The 25,700-nt window shown below is 39.4% G+C and overlaps 1 protein-coding gene across 2 annotated transcripts in view; it reads right to left on the minus strand.

The window, feature by feature from the left end:
- Positions 1–25,700, minus strand: part of COL24A1 (collagen type XXIV alpha 1 chain) — a 149,964-nt gene that overhangs the window by 56,692 nt on the left and 67,572 nt on the right. For both annotated transcript variants that reach the window (XM_064455448.1, XM_064455447.1), the window contains exons 20-24: positions 23,670–23,723; positions 19,154–19,207; positions 17,700–17,744; positions 12,186–12,239; positions 11,059–11,103 (exon numbers count right to left, since the gene is read on the minus strand). In XM_064455448.1, coding sequence (XP_064311518.1) covers positions 11,059–11,103; positions 12,186–12,239; positions 17,700–17,744; positions 19,154–19,207; positions 23,670–23,723 — 252 coding nt within the window. The remainder of the gene's footprint in view (positions 1–11,058; positions 11,104–12,185; positions 12,240–17,699; positions 17,745–19,153; positions 19,208–23,669; positions 23,724–25,700) is intronic.

The raw sequence follows: 25,700 nt of genomic DNA on the forward strand, positions 1-25,700 counted from the left end.
CACAAATTTCCACTGGATAGAACAAGCACCACCATATGGAATAGGAAACATGAGAGGAAGTACTTTTAAAAAGCTTATTCCCGAGTGCTCGTAATACCCCCTTTATTATAAAACAAAACAAAAAAAACCTATAGAGCAAAGCCCCAGCTGAGAGAAGTATGAAACAGTGAGCTTAAAGAAAAAGCAATAAGTGCTCAGAGTACATTGCCTGACTGCTCATAAAAGACGGCAGAAATGTGGAAGCTCCTAGTGACATAATACAAAACTGTACCACACCTGTAACACTTTAAAAAGCAAAAATTATTTGCACTTTTAAAAGTGCAAATAAAATGGCACTTCACACATTGGCATTATCACCTCCACACACGTAGGAGTGTACTAGCTTAAGTAGCACTACACTGGCACTTAAGTGAGATTTTTTTTTAAAAGCGTTACTTCTGAGCTCACTAGACAGCTCGTATTCCTTTCAAAGCTCAGTAGTAGTTTATTCCATAGAAATAATGTCGTAGCAAAAAGACAACACTCCAGTCTGAGATCTCAGCCTTTGAAAGAAAAGTATTTTTTTTTAGCTTTTACCTGTATAATTTCAATAGAGTTCAGCCTCAAGTACTTTAACGTAACAGATGCAAAGTAACAAAGGCTTTATGATGGCTTCTTACGTTGTTGGACTGCTAGCTCCTCTAGAAATCTCATAGTTTAAATATATTGCAATAAGCCATTGATACAGCTGCCTTTAAGGCTGACAATACTGGCACAAACTACTTTCTGGAAGGGTATAAAGACATAAACAGGCATCTCTGTGGCTGCTGGACTGATGTATTACATGAGAGAACTTTTGTATTATATGTCAGAACTGAGACATCTCTTGGCGGCAGCCAAAGATTCATCCTGGTGATACTGGCACTAAGGCAATGCCCAGACGTCACTGGCAGGAATGAGGGACTTTTGTGATGAACTCTGAGGACAAGAGCTACCACTGGTACCAGCCATGGCCAACAGTGGGCCTCAGCATCAGGCAGAAATCTGTGAGACAATGAATGACCCTGTAACTCTTGCTCATCAAGATAAGGGGTGTGGAGGTACAGTTTCAAAAGGCTAATGACTTTGATTCTCTCATTCCAGAAAGGACAGAAGACATAATCAGAGCCAAGCTGTAACTCAGACCTATTATCTTTCCACAGAGACACTCCTGATCTCCCAGCCAATGCCACACTGTTCACAGGGCTGAAGACGCTGATTAGAAAGATGGGTAGCTGTGCCTTGCACCAGCAGCGAAGCATTTACTATACAGCTCCTGATCACATCCCCTTTTCCGTTCAAAAGTATTGTCTTTCTGACTCAGTCGCCCTGGTCTGAAAGAGAGGGAATGACTAGGAAGCAGTGATTGTGAATGTGCTGTTGTGTTACCCAGCACATTAGGTCTAGCCTAATATACCTTCCAGAGCGAGGACAAGAGTTGGCGATTAAGTAGCAAGTTTCCTAGGAACTGGCTGTTCCTCAGAAGAAAGTAGTTAGGTAAAGAAAATTTCCAGTAAAAATGCTAAAAGAAGAAAGTGGATTTCTATTGATATAAAAGATGGAAAACCCCTCTGCATGAGTGGAAGTGGATATGTATGGAAAGCAAAACAATAGCAAAGACGACAAGAACTGAAGCCAGTGAAATGGTAAAGGCAATAGGGATGTCAAGAGGAATGAAAGGGAAAGAAGTTCGTGACAGGTTAACTAAATCCTCTTCCACTCATCCATCCAAAACAGAGGGCAGGTGTGAGATAAAGCTAAGGCAGGTACGTGCAAGAAGCAAGGGGGGTGGGGTGGGGTGGAGCTTACTTAAGAATATAATTTTTGTTCTTAAAACAATTAGTAGCATACAGTGAAGAGAGAGTGCAGAGCAAAACATCTTATTCCATCAACACATTAGACTTTCTTAAAGATCACACAGCTGCTTAAATCCCAGAGTTGGATTGCTTTAATATAGAGGCCAGGCACTAGGCCTGGATTGAGGTTTCAACTCCCTCTCCGTCTTACAAAGGAGAATGGAGAGTGGATTAATACACTCCAAAGCAGGACTGTTGAGTCAGTGTCTTCCAGGATCCCTTCAGTCCTTTGGGGAGTAGTAGTGGATTCCAAGAATCAAACTAAATGTATTAGACAAGAGAAAAGTAAAGCAAAAACCCCTGAAATGGTAAAAAAACCCCCATTGTTTTAAACCTTATTAAAAAAATGTCATAAACTTTCATTTACAAGGATTTGTGTAAAAATCTCCAGTGACAATAATATTATTTTAGAAACCACCTTGACGGGAACGTTTTTGTGGAAAATTAAGCAGAGGCTAGATCTCACAACTTACACATGCCTGAGAGAGACAAAACCATCTTGCCAGGGCATATGCTCTGTGTTAGAAACCGGACTGTAGTTGAATAATAGAAAACACATTGTATACTTAATGCAAACCCAAGTATGGAGTAATCCATTAAAAAGCTTGGTAGGGAGAAATGAATATTCAGCTGGTTCCAAACTTTCCTGTGGGAGCAGTGACCTGTCAGGCCGTACGCTAACACATTCTGGTGTTAACTGAAAGTTTTCCAATCCAGTGTTACTTAGAATTCAGCATTTTAAAACATTTTTATTCAACATCATTTAATGAGATGACAAAAGTAATTTTAAAATATCATCTTGTCACATTAACATGTTATTAATATTTTTTGGTATTTACAGTTAATTTTCATTACAATTTTCCTGAGTCTTCACTGAATCACTCATTCCAGATCCAGCATTCAGCAATATCATAATCTCTGCCTGCTCCTGAAGATTCCCACTTAAACTTTTCTTTAAAACACCACCAGCTTCATATGTTGTGAAGGACTTGATACATTTTGGTACAGTACTCAAAAAACCCAAAATGGGCTAACGTCCAGGTTTGATTTTAACCGATGAAAATTTACTTGAGGATCCTTGAAGATTCAAGCCAAACACCTATGTGAAAAAGACAACCAAAGGGTGAGGGGACAGGAGGAGGAAGAAAAGTGGATGCTCTAACAATCAGCTGCCACTATCTCATACCCAGCTGACAGATAGAAAAATACCTCTACAACTCATAACATTATAAATTAATCTAACCTCAGTTTTGCTAGCCAGACATAATGGTACGTATGAATATTTTTTAAACCAATCCATCTGGGCCCTGGTATCATAGGCACCAATACTGGATCTGTGCATGCATGCTTCTACCAGATGTGACCCAGATCGGGCCTGGACAAAATTTAGGAAGGAAACATGATGCAGGGTTTACGCTGGCTGCTATTTGGGATTCATATCATCTGCAGAACAAAAGGTAGCTGATCTGCGAGAAAGGAGGCCTCATGGATGGTTGATACCTGCTTTGGAATAAAACCCCCTGGCTAGTCATAGATTTCTGGGTGAATTTGTATCACATCGGTGCTTTTGTGTGACTATTTTTGAGCTGAGCAAAACCAGTATATTGCTCAACCACAGACAGGCTTTTGAAACCAAAGACTTTCAATAGAGCCTTTGTGTAGAACATTTGCTTACTACTGTACCAGTACCAGGTATGAACTGAATGGAGCAGCTCTTGGTAATCCTGCACTGGAGGTAGGAGTAACCTGAAGTTTTAAAGAAAGCCCTGTCTCTAGATCACTGAGAAACAGGATCAATTTTGGAGGAAGTATTTTCTCAGAGAAAGAAGAAACGATAGTAATTTGGGTTATTTGAAAAGCTAAATAAAGAATATAAAGTAAACTGATGCCAGTTTATTTACAGTAACCACTAGTTCAATTACTGAATTAGTTACTTTTGAATCCCTTAGTGACTAATACTACATTTGCCCTCTAATGGCACCTCAGTTTGAATTATCAAAATGCAAGATTAAACCAGAAAACAGCTTCGTGTCAGACTTTGGCTTCCAAGGAGGTCCTGGCTGACAGCTGTGCAAACTGCTGTATGCATGCCACAAGGATATCCTGGCTTTGGGTTGTGTGGTCCTCTTTTTTTATTCAAGCTGGTGGTTCCATCTCTACACTTCAGAAATTATTTCCTACCTCACAACCACAGTACTAAAAACGTTACAAAGCGACCGTAAGATCTGTAGCTTCTTTACCCAGGATTATCTTGGGAAGCATGATATTTGAAAGGGAGATGCTATTTTCTTCTTTTTGACACCAAGATCGTTGACATTTTCTGTCTGTTGAGACAATTACTTAGCAGTTAACCAGAGGTGATAATCTGAGTGAAAATCAATGCTTTGTTCCTGCCAGCGGAGGAGGCGAGAGAAAGCAGAGATGTACCATATTTGCACCTCACAGCTGACGTTCCACTCAAACTTTTTTTAAAGAACTCAAAACTGCAACTACCTGAATATTTGAAAGGCAAAAATGTGCCAGCAGCATTGCTTAATCTATAGCACTTTTAGGAAAGAATTAAATGGGCTGAATTTTGCTTCCAGTAACACTACTGTAAGGTAGGGTAGTTCTGTTTGACAGCATTATGCAAAGAAACACTTGGATTTAAAGGAAGCTAGCTTGCAAAGTGGCAGCAGGATGCGCCCGCTGCCAAAACCTTGGAAGCCAAATCGCAGATGCCATGTGCACATACTATTCCTCTATATTTTTGCTTCCCAGACCACTAGAGTACATGAAATACATCAGTTAAATTCAGACAGACAGTAAAAGGGACAAACAGTGAAAAGACTGGATGTGTACTGAAACCCAACACCATTACTAAGTTTAACGCATGCTGGAACAACTTGTCCTTGATTATTGCTAAAATAGCCTTAAACATTTTTCTCATATTTTAGTGCTGCAAAATTACGTGGGCATGCAAATAAGTATAGATATAAAGCTATAGATCAGGTGGTGGGAAAACACCACCACAGTTACAAAATAACTACCATGCAGGTAGCACCTGGCTCCCTGGAAAGGCTAAATACCTGTCTTGGTCAGGGAAAGAACGGAGCACTGGTACGCTTTTCTGATGTTCTGCTGAATCTGCAAGGGTTCCATTTGTACATAAACCTTTTAAATGACTATGAGAGAAAGGCAGCCTGAGGTCAGTACTACAGTGGCAGTCAGGACACGGTTCACTCACTGGGAAGCATACTCCATTTTACACAGTCTACTTGCCATAAGCAGCTTGGAGATGGCGTGAAGTGGGTGAGACAAACTCCATCCGAATCTAAAGTATTTTTAATTTTCAAGTGACAATCAAAATAATGACATTTATAGAAGTTCTTGGTTTTGATTGTCAAGTCCACACTCGTAGCTTTTTGTAATCTGGGCAAAGGAAAAAAAAATATTTTTTTGAAGGTAGTCAGTCTTATCTTGGCTAAACTGAATTGGGATAGTTATTTACATTTATGCATCTAACTAGTGGCTTTTTTCCTTGGGTAACAGATCTTACATAGAACAGATTATCCTTCTCTTTGGCTGTTCTCAATGGTATAGGGAGTGTTGACTGACTGACGGTGTTAGCTCTAACTTGCAAAACTGGGTGTGGGGCTGTGGGTATTCTGTGGGGTAGCATGGCAGCTGAAAGTAGCTGATGAAGGCACTACTAGCAAGAAGTCCTTCAAGAAAAATAAGCAACAGCTTGGAAAAAGCTAACCTCCAGGTATTGTAACCTGTTTCTCCACTCTTCTTGAGAGAAAGACCTAGCAGCAATGATAGTATATCAGTTCATCTAGGGTCAAAACAAGAAGTACAACATAGACACAGAGCATCGTTACTACCATTCACTATAAGATCTTCATAGAACTTAAAATAATCTGTATCCAGTGGGTTTCTGAAAGCAGGTGAACTAGTTCCTCCTTCTGCAGCCCCTGGCAATGCCCCAGTACATTCACCAGTCTTTGAAGAAAACTGCTTTTCCTCAATTGACTTTGCTTTTGGCCTATGGCTTACAACTCTCTTTTGCATATCCCCAAAGCCCAGACTTTTCATGGTAGTTTAAAGAACAACTTCTGTTGAGCATCCTGAAACCATCAGGTAAAACCCATTTAATCTTTCTTTCAAGCAAAAGGAATTGCAGTTTCCATTCTCCATCAATTAAGTATCCCTGGTGCCTAATACAGCTAAATTTTACCTCTGCAGGAGATACGGTAATTGCTTTACGGGAATTCTCAGACGTAACTCAACTCCTAGGCACATGGCCTGACTGCAGAGTTTTCTTGCCTTCCCACAGACTCTCACAGGCTGACCATTTTCTGCCACTGACAGCCTGAATATAAAGGTTTTTTTCTTTGCTGGACTGTAACTTTCTATTCTTTTTAGCTCTTTTTTTTTTTTTTTGGGGGGGGGGGGGGTAGGGGTGGAGGGGTAGGCATCTAGGCATCAGGGGGAGAAGCACTTCTCTTTTCAGCTTAGTTTCTCTTCTGCTGTTTCAAAAACTGTTTGCAACTGGGCAAACTTGCTGACATACAACTTTTCCAGGTCTTTGAAGATTATTTTTCCAGGATTTGTGTTCATGAACTCTGCTTATTTTAGTTTGTCCTTTTGACATCAGTTGTACTTCCTGCAGCTGGCAGTTCCACCCTTGTACTCTGTCTCAATATATCTATAAAAGCCAGTGATTTCTAATTCAGAAGTGTATGGGCCAAGGGCTGAATTTCTGTAATGGACCTGGCAAGAAGAAATTGAATTAACTTGCCTGTAGTTATTCAGTGCAGCCCCATCTGGGTAAACACTATCACTACCAAACAGTAATCCTGACAAGCAACTGTTTTAAATTCACGTGAGTTCAATTTTGTGCCATGAAAGTTGAGCAATTAATCATTTTCCTAAATCATCCCCGACACTAACACAGACAGGTCATTTCTATGAGATGCTTGAAGAAAGTATTTGCTATCCATCACTGGACAGAATCTGATCTAAGCATACAAAATCCAGTTGCACACGTCGGCAAAGTGATATTTTCCTCCCCCCATTTGTAGGCGCAATTTTCTCAGTAGCTGAAGCGGCTGTTTCCTCTGGCACAACTTCCAAAAGATTTTGCATCAGCAGTGTAAGTCTGCTCTGCCTGCTGTCCCTTACTTCTCACTATCTTAACCAACCCCTCTCCAATTGGCCCTCATGGTCCTGCAGTTAATCTTGCAAAGGACAGCTGCTGGGTCCTGGTCACAGCTTTGGGCTCGGCTGAGCCAAGCAGCACCACCCAAACCTGCCCGCCTTTCCCCAGTCAGGGAGCATGCGGTGGCCAGAGAAAGTGTTTCTGTTGTAGGACTCTGTTAAGGAGTAGTGTCTGGAGTTTGGTCTTAGGCACATTCCTGATCTAGTATTAAAATGTGCGTCATTTTAAGCTGATGAGCACAAGCGAACATTTTATAAGTTTAGTCTATTCAGTTTTCACGCTAGACGAACATCTAGAAATACTTCAGCAGAAATGTGCTCTAAAGAGTCAGTATCTTCATGTGACCTAAGAAATGTGGGACAACATGGCTTCTAGTCTATTGACAAAGCTGTATTTCAGCACATATCCCATCTTACTAGACTGAATAACCAAGCATCGCGGTCCAATCTCCTGCTGTTGAAACTTCCCTGCTTGTGCACAGTTGCCATCTGTTTTTTTCTACGCAGATACTAAGTAGTACTTGACCTGGAAAAGCCTCTACAGAAAAGCAGTAACTATTTTGGCACCTCAGGCAGCAGTGACAGATGTATTAGTTAAAGACAGAAGATGCGTGATACCAGGAAAAGTAAGAAAATGGAAGGAAACAGAAGAAAAACATTGGTGCAACCCTTTGGTATCAATAGAAGACATGCACATGTGTTTCATGTCATATTTTGCTATGAACTCAACATTTACAGGATTTATTATTGCAAAATTTCTTCTTTTGACGGCTTATTCAGGAAATGCACTAGTTTTATTTTGGAGAACTAGAACACTGTAAGGGATTCCCCACTGCTAAAAAAGCCAGTGTCATATATTTCAACTGTGGCCGTAAATGTATACATCATATTCTGTAATTTGAAAAACCGAAGGACAGATGCCTTATTCCATATCATCTTTTGGGCTCCATCTCAAAACCTGTCACAGCAGCCAGTAGCATTTGTACTTTGCTCTTGTACTTTGTCTTTTGTTTTTCAAATTATTTTTTTTTGCTGTGTGTAGCATGTTTAATTCCAGAAATGTCCTGGAATCATCACATATGCCACCAGAGCCAATACTGAATAGCAGGGAGTGGATTTATCTGTGAATTACGAAGTTTGGATTCTCTCTGCATGCCAAGGAAAAGAAAAATTACTTGTTACAAACAGAAGCTGGTGAGAAGCTGGAAGTAAAAACTGCGTCCAAAGCGTACTGAAGTGAATATTTTGCATCAGGACTCACATCTGGAAAACCATTTTCTGCATATGAGAAAAACCATCCTCTTCCTGCTAGTACTTTTAAATTTACTAAGGAAAAGCTTTACTGTTACAGATTATGGTGGTGAATAAAGTGATGGGAAGGGATTTTGAAAGGTCTTCCTGTGAGTTCTGCTGAGTGTGGTTGAGAGGCTGTCTCCTGCTGTTGGTGTTTTACCATTGGACTTAACCACAAGGTTATATAACATTATCCCCCTAAGGACCACATAATGGATGTTACTCCTCTGCTGCCATATAATACAAAGATAATATATAATAGGATCCAGGGCCTATTGAAGCTCATTTGATTAAAACACATGTAAATAAAGAAGGAGACACACTCTATAATCCACAAGTAAAAATCAAGGGTATTTATCAATAGCTTATAAGCCACTTCTGTTCTCAGGTATCTCATATCATCCTGTATCATACACAAATTCTCCAAACGGCAAGTGTGGGAAGTGGCAATTAATGATGGGCCATAATTATATTTCTTTGTAACACTAACAGGGCTGAAACATCCCCTTTTTTGACACAAAGAATATTTTTATTTTATTCTTGCAGCTTGTCCCTGACTAGAGTTAGGTAGTTAGTATGATTATTTTATTAATCATCATTACAATGTATAATAACTGATTATATATTTGAGCTAGTGAATATCATATTTGTATTAGAATGGAGCTCATTTAGCAGTGACTGACATTAGGTTCCTACAAAATATCAGAGTTGTGGAAAATGTGTGCACTGAATTCAAGTTCACTGAGGAGCAAAACAAAGCCCATTTCAAATCCAGAAACTTAAGGTTAACTAACTAGCTTTTGTGACTGTTTTAACACAGTGACTTTGAGCTTAGCTTTGTCTTTTGTTGAGGATTCTGGTGCATGTGGCACTGTACAACAGATGAAATGCTATCAATTTTCCCTAACATGTTACTGGTTGAAAAACAGAATTAATATGTAATAAAAGCTTCGTTTTGCATGCTGCTGAAAAAAAAACAACAAACCCAAGTATAATGCTGTCAGAGGAATGCCGGTTGAAACGACAGGAGATTATATTACTGTGTCCCCATAACGGGTAATTTCTGCATCTCTCCATAAAAGCAACGTAGTGTTATGATGTTCCATCCATTCTTCTCTACTGTGACATCCTCATTCCCCAGTACTCAACATTTGCCCTAATCATTCAGCAATATAAAAACCCCCCAGATTTTCCAAATGGTATCTATTGCTTTACAGCTCTGATTAAAGCCTAACAAAATGAAGGTTTTGCTATGCATAAACTGCTGAACAAAGCTGCGGATCAAGCTGGTGCTAAGTATAGTTGCTACGTTTAGAGATATGTTGGCTGACTTCTAAGTGGACCTTATGGCATTATACGGCTTTATCAGTTTCTGTCTAAGCTGATACTTTTAACTGACAGAATCCAGCTTCTCAGTCCCCTTCCCTGGAGCACAGAGTCTTCAGAGTACACAGAGGAGCTGGACTTGACTTACACGCAGTTCTGAACCTTTCAGCAGTAACTAACCATTTGATGAGCTCTCTGGGGTATGTCTGCTCAGTATTTTGCAGACAATGGGGAGTTCACGCTGACTGCTAAGTTGAACAGTTTCTGTGAATAGTACAGCACATACATTAACTGAAGAAACAAAACCAATTTAATCATGTTCTACACAATATCTGGGTAACTCAAGCATGGGTCAACAAGCTCACACCTGCTCTAATTCTCAGACAAAAGTTAAAAATACAAATGGGCAGGGAATGAAATTAAGCAGAGAGGATTGAAAAGCAGTATGTTTAAGTTATAATTACCAAGTAAAGAAGAACCTACAATGGAAAGATAACGACTTTAAAAAACAAGGATTGGAGACTGTGGATCACAAACTGAACGACAACAAGCTATTGCGAAACAGGGGATGCGTACGCAAGAATATAGCTTGTAAGAAGCAATTCTTCCTTTCTCTCAGCAGTCTGAACAGATTGGGCAGCAAGCTGCAGTCTTAGATGTTAGCTGAATCAGAAACAGTCTACAGGAGGGTAAGAATGCGGTTTAAATTATCTAGAAAACATGAAAGGCAAAGTGAATTGGGACTCTTTAGCCTAACAAGGAAGAACGAAGGAGGCACATGATAACAACTGTCCTTTGTGAAATGCTGTTTCCAGCAGAAAGGGGTCAGGTTACATAACTGGAAGAACTTTTTAAAAAGGTCATGGAGCCTTCACGCCTGGAGCTTTTTAATAACAGGCTATCCAAATGTTTGTCAGGAGTGATATAAAGATTACTGATCCTGCCTAGGCAGTAGAGGATGGACTACATGTCACCTCACGGTCACCTCGAGCTCTGTAATTTTGTGGAGGGCAGCCAGAACAAGTCTGCAAAATATATCTCAGGCTAAATGTAGCCTCTCAAACAATTTCACTGGAAAAGGATCACTCATTCATTTACTCAAACGTTCTTTGGAAAATCCCAACAACTACCTATAAAGGTCACTCAGCCTACTAGGAAAGAAGTAGAATTAACTCTGGAAAATACTTAAAATGTGGAATTTCTTTAAATAGCATGATTCCAAAAGACCACAAAGGTATAGCCAACATACTACAGCTTCAAAGAAAGACAAACTTTCATCAGAAAATTACTGCAACAAATTACTCATTCACTCTCAAATAAACATAGAATTAACAATAAAACCAGAAAAAGAATTCAAGCTTACCGCTTCACCAATTTTTCCAAGGTTTCCTTGGTCTCCTTGTTCTCCCTGTTAAATATAGAAAACAGATGATGTAGTGCATTAGAAAAGTAATTTCTTTCATATGTGTATATTAAAGTCATCTGTTTTCCTAGGAGCCTCTTTATTTGCTAAATTACATCTGCCAATTAGAACTTTAAAAGCTAAAATTAGGTAACCAGCAAAAAATTTCATTTTGTCAGTGGCTAATTTTGATTTTGTAAAAAGATGTAAGCACTGTCCTAATGTATTTAGGACTTGCCCACAAAAATAAGAACTATGTATTAAGGGCTCACTAAATACATTAAGTCAGCAAATGCTATAAATGAATGATTAAGTTTTTATTTACATCTTCCTTTCAGCAAATTACCTTCATTATTTCAAAACTGCTTCAAAAGTTAATGTTACCTGTGCACACTATTGACAACTTGGAATTCGTTATGAAATATTAGGGAAAATGGCATTGGTCTGACATTGTAATAAACTTCTTCCCCCAAAAGCTTAGAACTGGTATTAGGTAGTAGATTAAGGAAGTCTGTTCTCCGTAAGAACGCCGCAAGTCATGTTATGTTACTCCGGAGCATTTCGCTATGTGCAAGTGGAAGCTGGGTGTATAGGCGCTGGCAATTACCTGGCTACGACTATAATCTCAGGGCCCTGATGAACAGTGATTTGTGTATTATTTACTCAGATTGCAACTCAGCACTGAGAAATTCTGCTGCCACAGTCTCCTCTTTCAAACTGCAGCACTTCATCTCACCCCACCTCATCCCCCGAAGCCCTGCCAGTGCAGGAACTGCCCTGGGTCCTTTGTTGTCCCAGGCCCAGCCACCCTCACATCCCCAGGCAGCTAGGTCTCATTTTGGCAGGTGCTGTCTTTGCTCACACATCCCTGTCTCTGAGGGCTGCATAATTTCCTTCTTTTCCAAAACTGGATCTTGCAAGAAAGCAGAATCACCAGTATGATATACCTTTATATTATATGGAAGCACGTATATTATATGGAAGCACTCATATCCTGCCACTGGCATGCCCCTGTGGATAGCAGTGTATAATTGTACACAGTTGATAGTCCAAGCACATTTTATTTCAAAAATAAAACCATCATTTACCTTTAAACCTTCTGGTCCAGGATCGCCTACATAACCTTTCTGTCCTGGCTTTCCCTAAAATAATGATTAGAATAAAATATTGTAAATATTTTATTTTTAAAAGGTAATTTCATCCCAACTTCTGTATTTATCAAAATAAGTGCACTTAAAAATGTACAGTTTAGTAATATTTAACACCAACATTTGAAGCTAGTGTATTTATAAATCCATGTCTGAAAATACACTGTTCATTATTACAGAAAATACTAGCACAGTGAGCAGAATCTGTATTAACTCTTACAGCCATTAACACTGAGGAAAACCAGTCAGAATCCAAGAATCAAACACACTTCAGTTTCACTTTAAAAACCATATTAAGGAGACAAAAGGCAAAGTCACGTTCTCTCCTGGCTAACTCCAGCAGAACAGGGACTCACGCTAACAGAATTTGATGTTCAGACTTCAGGGTCTGGTGCCATAACTGTCCTTCCTCACCCAGACAAAACGAGCTCTAATATCCTCTCCTCTTTGTTCATCAGATTGATTGTTTTAAGCCTCATCTCTCTCCACAAGCATTCTGCTGCTGATCGATCTTGTTGCTATGATACTCAGTTAATAAGATATTGTTACCTGGAAGAAATACAGCAACATCAGCAGAGCAGAAGGCCATGAAGTGATGAGATCTTTGAAGCGTTTTATAAAAATACATCCCCCCTCTGTTGTCACTCACACAGACCCACTAAGGTGTAAAAACCAGAATGCTTTTCTGCTGAATTTTCAATTCGATGTTTATAACTTAAGTTTCACTTTTAGGAGGTCTTTTTCTCTCCAGTTATACTCTACTTCCTCTACAACACAAAATATGGCCTAACCATTCAGTTATCTGAACAGCATAGCCCCGCCTAGACAAGCTTTCCCCATCTGCTCTGAGGCAAAGACCCTAGTCCAGAAGTAAAGGTCCCGTGGATTGGATCTGGCTCTGAAGCAAGTTGCTCATGAGCTCACTGAAGCCTGACAACTGGAGAAAGAAAATTCATTCAACATTTTAATGATGCAGTAACAAAAAGATGCAGATTTCTGCTAAAAAGAAATTATCAGCTGTTGTTCCTGCAGACTGAATAATTGCAATCACGGCACTCTGTAGTGAGAGCTTTCCTTTCCCCATTGGCTGTCCTGAGACAGGAGCAACTAAAGCAACATATAACAGGTTTCTTTAGAAAGATGGGGTTTTTCCATTTGGCTCTTTTGCCCTGGCTGCTCTGTGCCTGAGCACAATGCGTGTGTTAGTTTCTGGGCACCTGTAAGCTTCTCCATATGGCTTAAAATTTAAAATTTAAGCCATATGGCTTAAAATTATCCTGTCTTAGTAGGTTCCATGATTTCTCCTATTAATCCTTTTTATCTCTCTCGTTCTTTCTCTGCCTGCCTGAGTGATTTCATTTTGCCCTTCAAGTTCCAACAAATATCACTGCTTTAGGAATAGACTTTTGGTTTTGCCAATGGATTAAAACATGGCACAGCCAGGAATGCAGGGAGAAACAATTGTGAAGAGAAGTTCAGAGAGATCCAGATAAAGCAAGTCATGTCTTTCCACAAGGCTGAGCAAAGAACAAGTGATGGGCTTCTGCAGGTTACTACATGCTGTTTAACTACTTTGCTGCAAAGAACCTTAAGGTCCTTCTAGAGACAAGACTGTAACATAAAAGTGTTTTAAATGAAATTCATTGAAGGAAAACTAGTGGACACTATTTAACTACCTTGATAATTTTAGTTCTATCAGAAGAGAATTGGAGTTGCAACTTGTAAAGGTTTCTCGGCTGTAGTACCCAGCTATGCACTAGCTGCAAAGGACACACAACAGACGCAAGCTGATAGAAAATGGAACAAGTGAATTTAACTGGTAAAGCAATTTGAAACACACAGATTCGGCTTTAAACAGACGTGCAGTACAACTGTAATTACATATCAAGGAAAAGTCACTGACAGAAAGTTAAACTAGGAATGACTGCTCTTCTGCTTGCAAACCCCTGAGAAAACCACTCTTCCAGGGCAGGGTAGTCCCAAAGGAAACGTCTGTTTCCTAAAACATTAGCTGAAAGTTTTGCCCTTCCCCTTCAGGAAGCAGCAACCACCTGTGCTTCGTTTCACTTCACGATGGGTTGATACAGCCACATATATTTTAATATAACTATCTCTCACTATCGCTCTATTCCCGTGCCTCCACAGGCTTCTCACGTGCCTCCAGCCCCCAGGAGGACATATGCCGCCTTCAGAAAATACTGAGAGAGTGGCACAGCTTTGAAAGCACTGTCCTCCATCTTCAGGAGGAACTACTCACCTTATGACTATATAAATACTGGCTTTTGTTTAACACATGTATCTCAAAGGAATAAACTCACAACTCCTTTTTACATTCTGGTTTAAAACAATATCCCACCCTTTAAAGGCATTTTCTGCTCCAACAATGAAGATACAAAAACATAGTAAAATGCACCAAAGCTTGTACTGACTGAGCTGAGCTACACTGACAGTTACAGTGTTAATATTTGGATAGCCTTTGAGAAAGAGTTAATTGGGTGGAAACTGAATAAACACACTAAATTCTTTAATGTGCCATCTACTGTATTTTCACAGGACAAAGAAATACTAAAAAATCCCTCTAAATAAAAAAATACTGGGCTTTAATTTCAGAGGATGTAAGTATACTTTGGAATTGAGCGTGTGGGAAGGTTTGGAAAGGGATTAATGAAAAATCAAATTGTGTGATGAGATTCAGCTCAAAAACCTCTACCTAAATTCAAATAGCCCGAGCTCTGTGGAACCTGAGATACATCCTGAGTAAGTGGGCAAACACCCTCCCTTCTGGCTTCAGTTTTAGACATATGGGAACTCTTTTCCAAGCTGGGACGTGGTAACTGGAGTGCAGGTTCATATTCACCTTCTGTTCCAGTAGGGGATGATCCATTTTGCTGGCAGCATTGTTCAGGTGAGACCCAGGGTTTTTTGGTCTCACACGTGGTTTTTAAAGCAAATGTTAGGAACAAGGAGGTGGGGCGGGGGGAGGAGAAAAATGAGGCAAAAATTTATGGCTGCCTGCTTGGCGCATGCCTAAACCTGAACTGGGGGCTGAACACTTTTAACTGAAAACTACACAGTAAAAGCGATGAGGAATTCCAGAAGCACTAGAAACCTGCTCCATTACTGTCCAAGAAAAAACTAGAACAGATTCATGAGGATAATCAAAGATTTAACCGTATATCACCTACAAGGCTACTTTACCTAGTTTAGACAAACCCTAAGAAAGTCAGGATAACAGTGGCTGAAAAGATGACTAACCTATTAACCATGCCTACACCTAAGGTCTGTAGGACAGGAAGCAAGCTTGTAGCGAAGACGACGCAGGCAAGACTTTCAGATAGAAAGGCTGGATATCAGGAAAACCCTCTGTAAAACAGGCAAAGGACTGAAGCAGATTGCCAAGGACAATGAAGAAGCCCCACCCCTGGAGGCTGCAAAAACCAAGTTAGAGACACATCTGTCAGGTAAAGGCATAGCTGACAGCTGATGGTGCCTCGGGGCCACGCATGGCTAGACCCTATCAGAGACCTCCCCTGCCCCCACTGCTATTTAATTAGTACAGTGACGAGACAATTCTAATAGCATTTACTTTTTTAAACTCCTTTAATAAGAATGGAAACAAAGCCTATGTAAATCAAACGAATGTGAAATTGCAATCAAGCAAGCATAATTTAAAAGACAGATGTGTTCAGCAGCTTACTGACTCAGTCCTGCTAAACTATATCAGCTTAACAACTTCATGACTGGGACTCTCCCTCTCTAATGTAATCAGTGAAGGAGCAAGGACAAGCAGAGATGGGAGCAGAGTTCAGAGCAGCAGTGCGAACAAGTTGGCTTGGAGCTGTGAAACAGCTGGAGCCAACAGAAGCTGTAGAATCCAGGCGAGAGCAGATGGGCCCCAAGGCGAGGGGGAAGAACAGGCAGGGCTCCCCATCAAGCAAAATTCCCATTTCCCCTACCTCTCATTTCAGGAGGGGATGTTAGCCAGCAAGCTACTAAAAAACGTCTGGAGGCAGCAACCCAGGGGCCCACCTCAGACCCACACATTCTGCTCTCAACAGCTTGTTGTGAGAGAGAGAAACCAGGGAGCTGTAAGACATGCCAACAGTGTGCACGTTTCCCATTGAGAGAAATCAAAACCAAAATAATTTAGGTCAAACTGACCCAAAATAGATGAAAAAATATTTCAGTTTGCTAGGTTACACAGAAATTTTTCCTCTTGGGTCACTTTGACACCAGCGGATGGTGGCCTGTGCATGCCCAGTGACGCAGAGAACGTGAAGGTAGGTGTCTCATTGCCCATGAGTCACCCGCTGCAGCATCTTCTTTTCCAATTGCCACAGCACAACATGGGAGATGCTGTCCAGCCATGAAGCCCTGCCCAAGGAGGAGACTCAAAGTATGATGCAGCCAAAATAAAAATTTCCATGAGGTTCTTGGCAGAAGCTCAGGAAGATGAAACTGAATATTGAACTGAGTCAAAGTGTTTTGAAATTCTCTGCAATTTTTTGCATGTTCTCCTCAGCCAAAAAAAAAAGTTCTTTTGATTTTGCTTTGGTTTGTGTGTTTTGTTTTTCTTAAACACCTAATCTATGTGGCAAATACGCATTTTAATATTATTTTTAACAGAATGCAAATTCCCAGCTTTGACTAGCTAATGAACGGGAAAAGTGACGCAGCAATATACCCACTCTACAACCAGGAAACACTGGGAAAGGCTTTTCCAAGTCCATGCAAAAAATAGGAAGTCATCCAAAATGAGGACCAAGCCAATGATTACCCCACCTAAGCAAATAAAGGCAGAAGATCATATTGCATTCAGTAATCTTAGTAACAACTCCCGTAGTCCCTTGTGCAGGCTAGTATTCATTTTTAGCTTCAAATATTTCTAAAAATAAGCTTCAAGTCCACTAAAATACTCTTAGACACTGGTACATTTTATTATCTAAAAAAATTAGTTGTTAGTTTTAAACTGTTATCTTTTAAATCATGTCAATGCAAGGAGCAATGTGACATTCCAACTTTACTGTTTTTAGCAACTGTCTACCAGATCAGTTTCAAAATGACTTCTTAAAGCATCAGTCCCTTATGTTTCTCCCTGTAAGCCGAGTCTCAGGGTGGGTTCTTCCCCAACTTAAATATCTTGATGTATCAGCTGGTTCAGTCCCTAAGAAGTTCATGGTGGTTTCATCTGTCTCGGAGGAGCACCATAAGCTGTTTGTTATTGACTCTTTGCTTCTCAAAAATTTTATTTTGTGCACCATGGCTGCGATTTCCTTTCAAATCCTTCGTATAGAAAACCATTTCTCCTCCCAGTTCTGCTTTGAGCATGTGTTGAGGAAAGAGACATATTTATTCAGGAGATGGCATTTTAACAGTCACTTCTTACAGTAAATGTACCTTTTAAAGCAGTACTTCCGAAAAGTAGTCTGCCCTAAGAAAATTACTTGTACTTACTCTTGGGCCGACTCCTCCAATAGGTCCAGGTGGTCCTACTTCTCCCTAAAAGAAATCAGGACATCAATAATCTTACTGCCAAGTCTAGCTTTAAAAAAGAAAATCTGCAGCTAACTCTTCACATTTATTATATCATCTTAAACTTGCTTCATATGTATTTGTACAAGTCCAAGTCTGATCGACATGCTCTAAGAGAGACTAATCTGATTTTAGACAAATTCATTAGCTAGAAAGCCACGTCCTGCGTAGCCACTAGATGCAGCCAGACAGGCTGTGAAGCTATTAGCATACCTACCATTACAGCAATATTTTCACAATTTTGAGCAGGGAGAGACTCAGCAACGATGGGTCAACCTCTCTGTCTGCCCTGCAGTTACTCCCTTCTAAGCAACATTTGACACTTCATGACTATAAAAGCAGTGGGAACGTTCCTGCTTCTCTTTCCCATGTTGCTCCGGCACAGACACTAGGTTAGCCAAGCCACTTTGCCAGAGTTTATCCTTGTCTTTTCTCAGGGATGGAGGGGGGCTGGGGGTCAGGCTTGGCAGGTATGCAAGCGAAGAAATGAGACACTGTGCCTGCGCTGCACAGTGCACCGATATAGTTATGCATGATGGGGAACTGCAGTGTTAACTCTAAGGCTTCGCTCACTACACAGCTATATTAAAGCATGGATTTGTACCAATGCCATGCCATGCTGTCACATTGTGATCATTTCATGGTTCACTGATCCTCCTCGATATGGAAGATTTTCTCCAAGTTTTGAAGGAAGTCGAACAGAACCTTTTCAATTATAACCGACAGGATTTCTTAATTCCTCTGCTACCGATCTGCAGCTTCTGGCTTCTAACTAAACAGATCATTTTGCCACTGTTAGCTTTTACTCACTCAATATCTGTCATGGAATACCATGTTTAAGCTACTTAGAAGTTCAGAGGTTTATCCCCAGAATCACTGATTAAATTATTTCTAATGTTAATTACTTTTAGCCTAAGAGACATGAGTTTTTATTTTTATGATGATAAATTAAGAATACTCAACAAACATGTAAGATGAAGAGCCGCCTTCCTCCCCCTTGATTTAATAGAGGTCTTACTGTTTACTTAAGTGTATTTAGGATACTGTTATTAAATTGATATATGGTTTCTATCTCCATACCACCCTCCCACCCCACTCTCCCCCCCCGTGTCCCCCAGTTTAACTAAAAGAACCACATCCGACTCTGGACACATTATCTGAAGTTCCACTGAAATAACCAAAATAAACCACAAAATGGATGCACAGCCCCATAAGGCTACTAAAACCTCTTTGCAACACCTGCCAAAATGCAAAAGAACCTTAAAATTTTGCATGACAACACCATAAACACCTAACCATTCTTGTCTAACCCTCCTACCCCTCACAACTTTTTCTTGTAATCATAATCTCTTGACTGGATCATTTTTCCACCTTACCTCAACTCCTTTGGGGCCTTGTGGCCCTGGGGGCCCTCGGTCACCCAGAAGTCCCTAAACATCCAAACACACACAGTGAGAACTTATATCAAGTAACAGTCACGCTGGTCTAGTTTGTCTCCTCTTACAAACCTGGACAGAAATGCAAAACTGAGGAAGCAGACCTCATTTCTTACCATGGTTCTTAGGATTTCCCTTAGAAAGCCAGGAGAAGATGCAGCAGAATTTTAATATCTGTTGGAAAACTGAGTATCTTAGAAACTTCTATTACACAGAGTTTTCCTGAAGATTTTTTCTTTTGTCTTTTTGAGAAGGAAATAAGAAAATACTGGAGCTCATAAAAGAAAAATTCCTCTTTTTTGAAGACATAAAGCACACCATCATATTAAGATTAAAGCAGAATCAATACAATTCTTATAGATCTTTGATTTAGGTAGTGTTTAGCATAACATGTGATGACACCATTGCAATGGAAATGAACTACGAAGTGGATTTAAACTACTGGCTTGTCCAAAACTACTTGTGATTTTCAGCCCTTACTTTTATGTCAGGATTATAATCAGCTTCCCAGAGATAAAGCACTTTATCCTCTGCCAATTCCGAGTTTTCATGACTGCTCACACCATCGTTTTCAAAACTTTGTTAAAATGACTTTGCAGCTAGCAATGTGTCAGAAATCTTGGTCATCCCAATTACAGTGGTAGTAATTGGGAAAAGCACTTGACCTGGCGTAGCAGAAAAAAGAAATCATCTGTGTAAACATATTATTAATGTTCTGGGAAAGCTAAGCTTAAGAATATCAGATAGAGCAACAAGAACAAAGAAACTGCCCTTTAGGAGAGGTATGATTAGCCTCTGAAGAAAGCAACAGTGGGGAAGTTCCAAGTGTAAGCCTTATTAATTGCTTACTAATGAAGCTAAAGTCTAGACAGAAGGTGCAGGCATTGGTCCAGTAACAGTTTACTTAGCACACAAAGTAACATGGAACAGAAAATGGAACGGGCCACTTCAAGGTACTGAGTTTCAAAGAGCCCATCAGTCTGGAACAGGCTGGGGTGGACTGCTGTTTGACATACCACCACAAAAGCGGCAGGAGGGCTTTTAGTAGCACTACGTAAGTAATATTCTTGTGACACTAGTCACAAAAATTTTTCATTGACAGAACTGTTGTTTTATTCTAATAGCAAAGCACATTAAGAGATACAACTTTCAGTACAAAGTAATCGCACAGTGGAAACGTAAGCAACACTGCTACTGTACACACCCTTCCACTGCACTGAAATGGATCCGGAAAAAAGTCCCAGACCGTAAAATGAATATTAAGACTAAATGAAATTTCCATCTCCCTTTTGAGGTTCCGGGCAACAAGCAGAAAATCAAGGCAGTCGTTAGACATGTGCCAAAGTGTCTGGAAAAAACTGGGGGAGTCAGCAAATGGGGGTATCCTGTATTTCACATATATAACTTCGCAGCTGACCGTCCCTTCCAGAGGTGGTGAAACTGGTAATAGCCACTTCTATTAAGTGTGTTATCCAAACAAACACAAACGAGCAGAGGAAGGAAGTGCTCAACTACTTCCATGGTACAATACACACTGCTGGAAAATCTGCAGTTGTAGTCAGCATATTCTGACCACCTTTTCCTCTCACTTTTTTCAGTTGCAGAGCATAAATACTTGAAAGAATAACATAGGAAACAAACTAAGTTATTTCAGGACATCTTAAAAACATTCTTGTTCCCTTTTTTAAATGTAAGCGTGCTTTTTTTTTTTACTAAGTGGTGGATCGAGATCAAACACCTTCTGAAATATTGTTTCCAAGCCGAGTAATGTGCTGTAGATCAAATTACATAACGAATCCTTTGAACATTATTTTAGAGAGGTCAGATTTGCTGATTACTGCACTAATTTAGGGAAAATTGACAATCCAGAACTTCTGGTATTTAGAGATGGCTGATCACACTCAAAGAGCTTAAACTTTCCACCAAGAGGCTGAATTTCTCCCACACCAACTGCTAAAAAACCGAGCTTACCCTGCTTTCTTGGCTTTTAAAATGGGTATTGCTCCTGAGGAAGCATAAACAAAAACACAAGGAAAAGAGCAGCACATTGAGAACAGTTTTCTAAAAATAAAAGCTGGAGGAAATTTTTAAAAACTGCAGTCAACACAAGCCAGCTGGGAATCCCCAAAGCCAAACATTTCCAGTGTTATGCAGCTCTTCTCCCTTGGTACTAAGAGCAGCGTAAGAATTTTTCCAGTTTGGTAATCTTCCTTCTCAAATGTAAGCCATCAATTCTGCCTGATTAGAGCAGGCTGTCTAAGCTCTTTGTCTCTCAGACCAAATGTGCTGGACACCACTGAATCTTGTTCAGCTATGTAATTTGTGTTTCAAAGGAATAGTCTTAAACTTTGTAGACTACCTTTTCCTACTTTTTTGCTGGAATCTGTGAAACGGCAATAGATCAGTAACGTATGTATTAAACATCAACCCAATTCTCGCAAAAACATCTAATTTAACACTTTGGGTATAATGTGGAACAACATGATTTCACTTAGTAAAGAAACTGGGCAGCAGGGATTAGATCTCAGTTACATCATTCATGTATCAGCTTGGAGGATTAAATCTGATCTGCAGTCCAAGAACTGTTTTATTTCTCTTCTACTATTTCCCCTAGACACAGTCTTGCATCAAAAGGGTTTTTTAAGTGCCCTGGTAATTCAGAAACACAGGAGCCACTGCATTGGTCAGACAAGACTCATTCAAGGTAAGGCTGTTAACATTATACATACGTACATACAAACAAGTTAGCAAAACAATAAATCAGAACTAAAGCAAAAGTCCACACCTGTCTCTTGAAATATATTTTAACTACTCCCCAATTTCCTGCATCAGACAAGGAGTTCTCAGCCTTCCTAGTAAATTCATGTCTGAGCTATTTTGGGACGAGGCTCTTGACACAGTTGAGAGACACTGGATGCAGAAAAGATCGGCTATGGCTTTGGCGGCTGGATTATTTGTAATGATCAAGAATTCTTAACTTTGGCAGGGAGGGATTGTTACACTCTTCCAGATACAAAGACTATATCTTTAAACTATTTACTGCTCCCTGTCCTATGTTTTTTTGAGTAGTCTGCCACAGAGTTTCACAACTCTGTTGATGGGAAATCTTGTCATTTCCATCTCTCTTTATTCACGGACAACTTGCATGTTTTGTCCTTGGACCAATGATATTGTTGGTCTTGCACTGTTCTTTTGCCTCACCGGTTTCTGCCCTCTGGTTTACTTACAAAGCTCAAAAAGGCCCTTCCTTTCCTATTCTATTTATCTTTTAGGATAAATAGACTACCTCTCAGAATACAGTCATTCATCCTTTTCTGCGTCTAGTCCCACTTGATTGAGTCCTTCTGGAATACAAATGCCCAGAACTGTGTGCACTACTTAGATAAAGCCTTCTTGTGCTTCGTGCAGTGACATTCACGAGACACCTTGCCTCATGTGTTCTAGAATTTCACTTAATTGCTAACTGCCTTATTGTGCTTTTAATTCAGAGAGATCTGGCAGTGCCTTTCCTTCTTGCCAGATGCGAAGCTCTAAGTTTACAGTAGGATTTACTGTTTTAGTCCTTCTATGCATCAGTCTGAAGTAACAGAAGTAGGATGAATTACTACAAAGTGCAGCTTTTAAGATTATCTAGAGATGCTCAACTTTGTTTCATATATAAATATCATTCCATCACACTTGTGCCTATTTATCCGTGAAAATACAATATAAGAACAGTTCCAAGGCTGGTGAGTGAGGAACTTAATTGGTACTTGCCTTTCAACAAGTAGTCAATCTTTAGATATTATTCTATCACCTTCCTCTGGGTTAATTTCTGACCCACATGCACTTTTTGTATTAGTCTTTACCTTTTCCATTTAAAAAATAAATTTACCCTATGGGCTTTTATCCAAAACTTCACTGAAAACTCTATACATGTGAATTATTGCCCACGTTTGGTCTAAAACATCAGTCTACTAAGGAACAGAGGCTAAATTAATCTGACACAGCCATTTTTGGTATACAAATTTTATCCATTATTATTATTATTGTATATATCATTTTATCCACTATTTAATCTGGTGTGTGAATTTTACCCATTTTCCATCTCTTTAGCTACTATTTCTTTAAAATTTGTTAAAAAAAACTTGTACTACTTAGGTGAGACTACAGAGATCTGCAAGCATTTTGCATGCATTTTATTCAAGTATAGGTGAAATATATGATACTTTCCAGCTACATAGTGTTTTCTCCACATTTCCTTGCCATTATGTGCTTCCATCTAACACAGTAATTACCCTCATAACTGTGTGGACAGCATTAAACATCAGATTACCTTCCTCATAGAAATACCTGAGGCAAAGTACCTGTATTTTGACAGTACGATTATCTTCTCATAATGCCAGTGCCCATCTCTCAGAGCTTGTCCTCAGAGATTTATACTGTTTGTTGTTATTAAGTTTTCATATCGTCTTACCTTAGGACCTTCAGGGCCATTTAATCCAGGTACACCAATATCTCCTGGAAAACCCTAAAGAAATCATACAGACAAATGATTTACAGAGTAGGAATATTTCCACTGTACTTGTTTTGATTCTGTTCATTCATTTAACAAACCTGAACCACAGAAACAAGAAATAAATTTGTTCTACCATCCCCAAAATGTCAAAATCCATTAAGTTTCCTTGAAAGGACTTGGTTAAGTGCCAGATTTTAGGCAGCTTTAATTAAACTCAATTTAGCAGATGTCAGTATGGGTTTCATTTATCTTTGCATAAAACTTTTTATCCACTAAGCTATGTTTGAAATTAAACCATTGACTTGGTCTTGATGCACAAAAAAACCACAAAGCAGCCAGCACTAGGTCCTGTACTCATGAATTCAAGTATTAAAAAAAAAAAAAAGCTTAGAAATCAGATGAAGTCCTTTAATCCTTGGCCGTACTTTAAGGGCGAGATCACTGCAAGATTAAGAAAAGGGTAGAAAGCCTTTTGCCTCCAAATCAGCAGGTGCTAATCCAGGTCTGGCTGGCAGTAACTGAAGGTAGGAAGCATGTGGCATTATTCAGAATGAGCCTTTGCAAAATAGTGTGTGGTACAGGTCCAGCTGTTGGCAAATAAAAAATGAATACGCAAAGGAAATGAATCAACTAAAATTATCACCCCAAAGCAGCTGGCCAATAGGCACAGAATGGGACACCATGAGGACACCTCTGTGTCAGAGGAATCCAGCACTACAACTAGATTGCCTGGTAAGGAATAAGCGTATTTTAAGGAAAGAAAAATGATGCAGGTAACCCTTATATAATACAGTAGCGAGTTCAATTTCATAAACAGCCAGTGAACAAACGTAATCTTTATATTTGTAGAATAAAGTATTGGTAACTGACTCTTAGTTAGCACAGAGCTCACAGTCACCTGCCAAGACGGTATTTGACTGTTATTTATAAACTTTGAAATTTCATTAAATCTTGCCCATCTGAAAATAGAAAGACTGCCACCAAAAAGTTCTTCCTCCAAGTAAAATACTTATTACTACATCTGTGCGCATCCATCGCCTAACAATAGTAAAAACAAGTTTCCTTCTTCCTTAATAGAAAATCATTGCAGATTAAAAATTATAAATATCACTCTCTGCATGCATATTTTTGCAATAATGGAAACGAAAGCATCATACACATTTCGAACAATTTAAAGAACATCTCAAAGAACTTGCAGCATGACTTACTTTCTGGCACCCTTCCATAGTAATGGAGGCTAATATATGTCAACATTAAAGCTTCAAGAGTCACCTTTTAAGTTCTCTAAGCAGGAAAGAGGTATTAAAAAAAAAGAAATTGCCTCACTAGGTGGATAACAGTTAACAACACTCTATTCTTCCAGAACACCTGAGCTTCAAATACAGGTAATAACCATTTCTACCGATGAGTCATAATTAGCTGACATTAATCACAAAAAAACTTAGCTGAAAGGTAGAGAGAAATCATACTATTTCAAGAAGTTTAAAAGAAAAGATTGTTTCACCCTCAACTACCACATTATAAAATTTAAAAATTATTTAGGGCATCAGTGTTCTTACTTGTACAGCTTTCTTCTGTTTGCTTTTTATAACCTGTTCTTAACACGATGTAGAGACACTTATAAGTAGAGGTTTAGATGGGATGAAAATATTTTTAGGTGTATTTATATATTAAATAACAAATAACTGTAAAAATATGAAACAGTATTATTTCTTTTTAAAAAAATTAGTTTTAGCACTTGAATGTTAGTGAGTACTAAAGCAAACCACTAAAGAGTAAAAAAGAACTGATCTGAGTTTTCAGAATAAGCGGAACAACCCTAACGTACCGCATTTCACAAAACATCAGGGCGGTAATTTTTTTGCCGTAAAGCAGTAACTACTAGCAGAGCTGTGCAACAGCTCCAACATGCCTCTAGGTGGCATAGAGCATATTATTCTCATGTGACCAGGGCACCCAGACTGATACCTAAAGTACTCACTTATATCA

Source organism: Phalacrocorax carbo, chromosome 6, assembly GCF_963921805.1.
Source record: "Phalacrocorax carbo chromosome 6, bPhaCar2.1, whole genome shotgun sequence".
Classification (NCBI taxonomy): domain Eukaryota; kingdom Metazoa; phylum Chordata; class Aves; order Suliformes; family Phalacrocoracidae; genus Phalacrocorax; species Phalacrocorax carbo.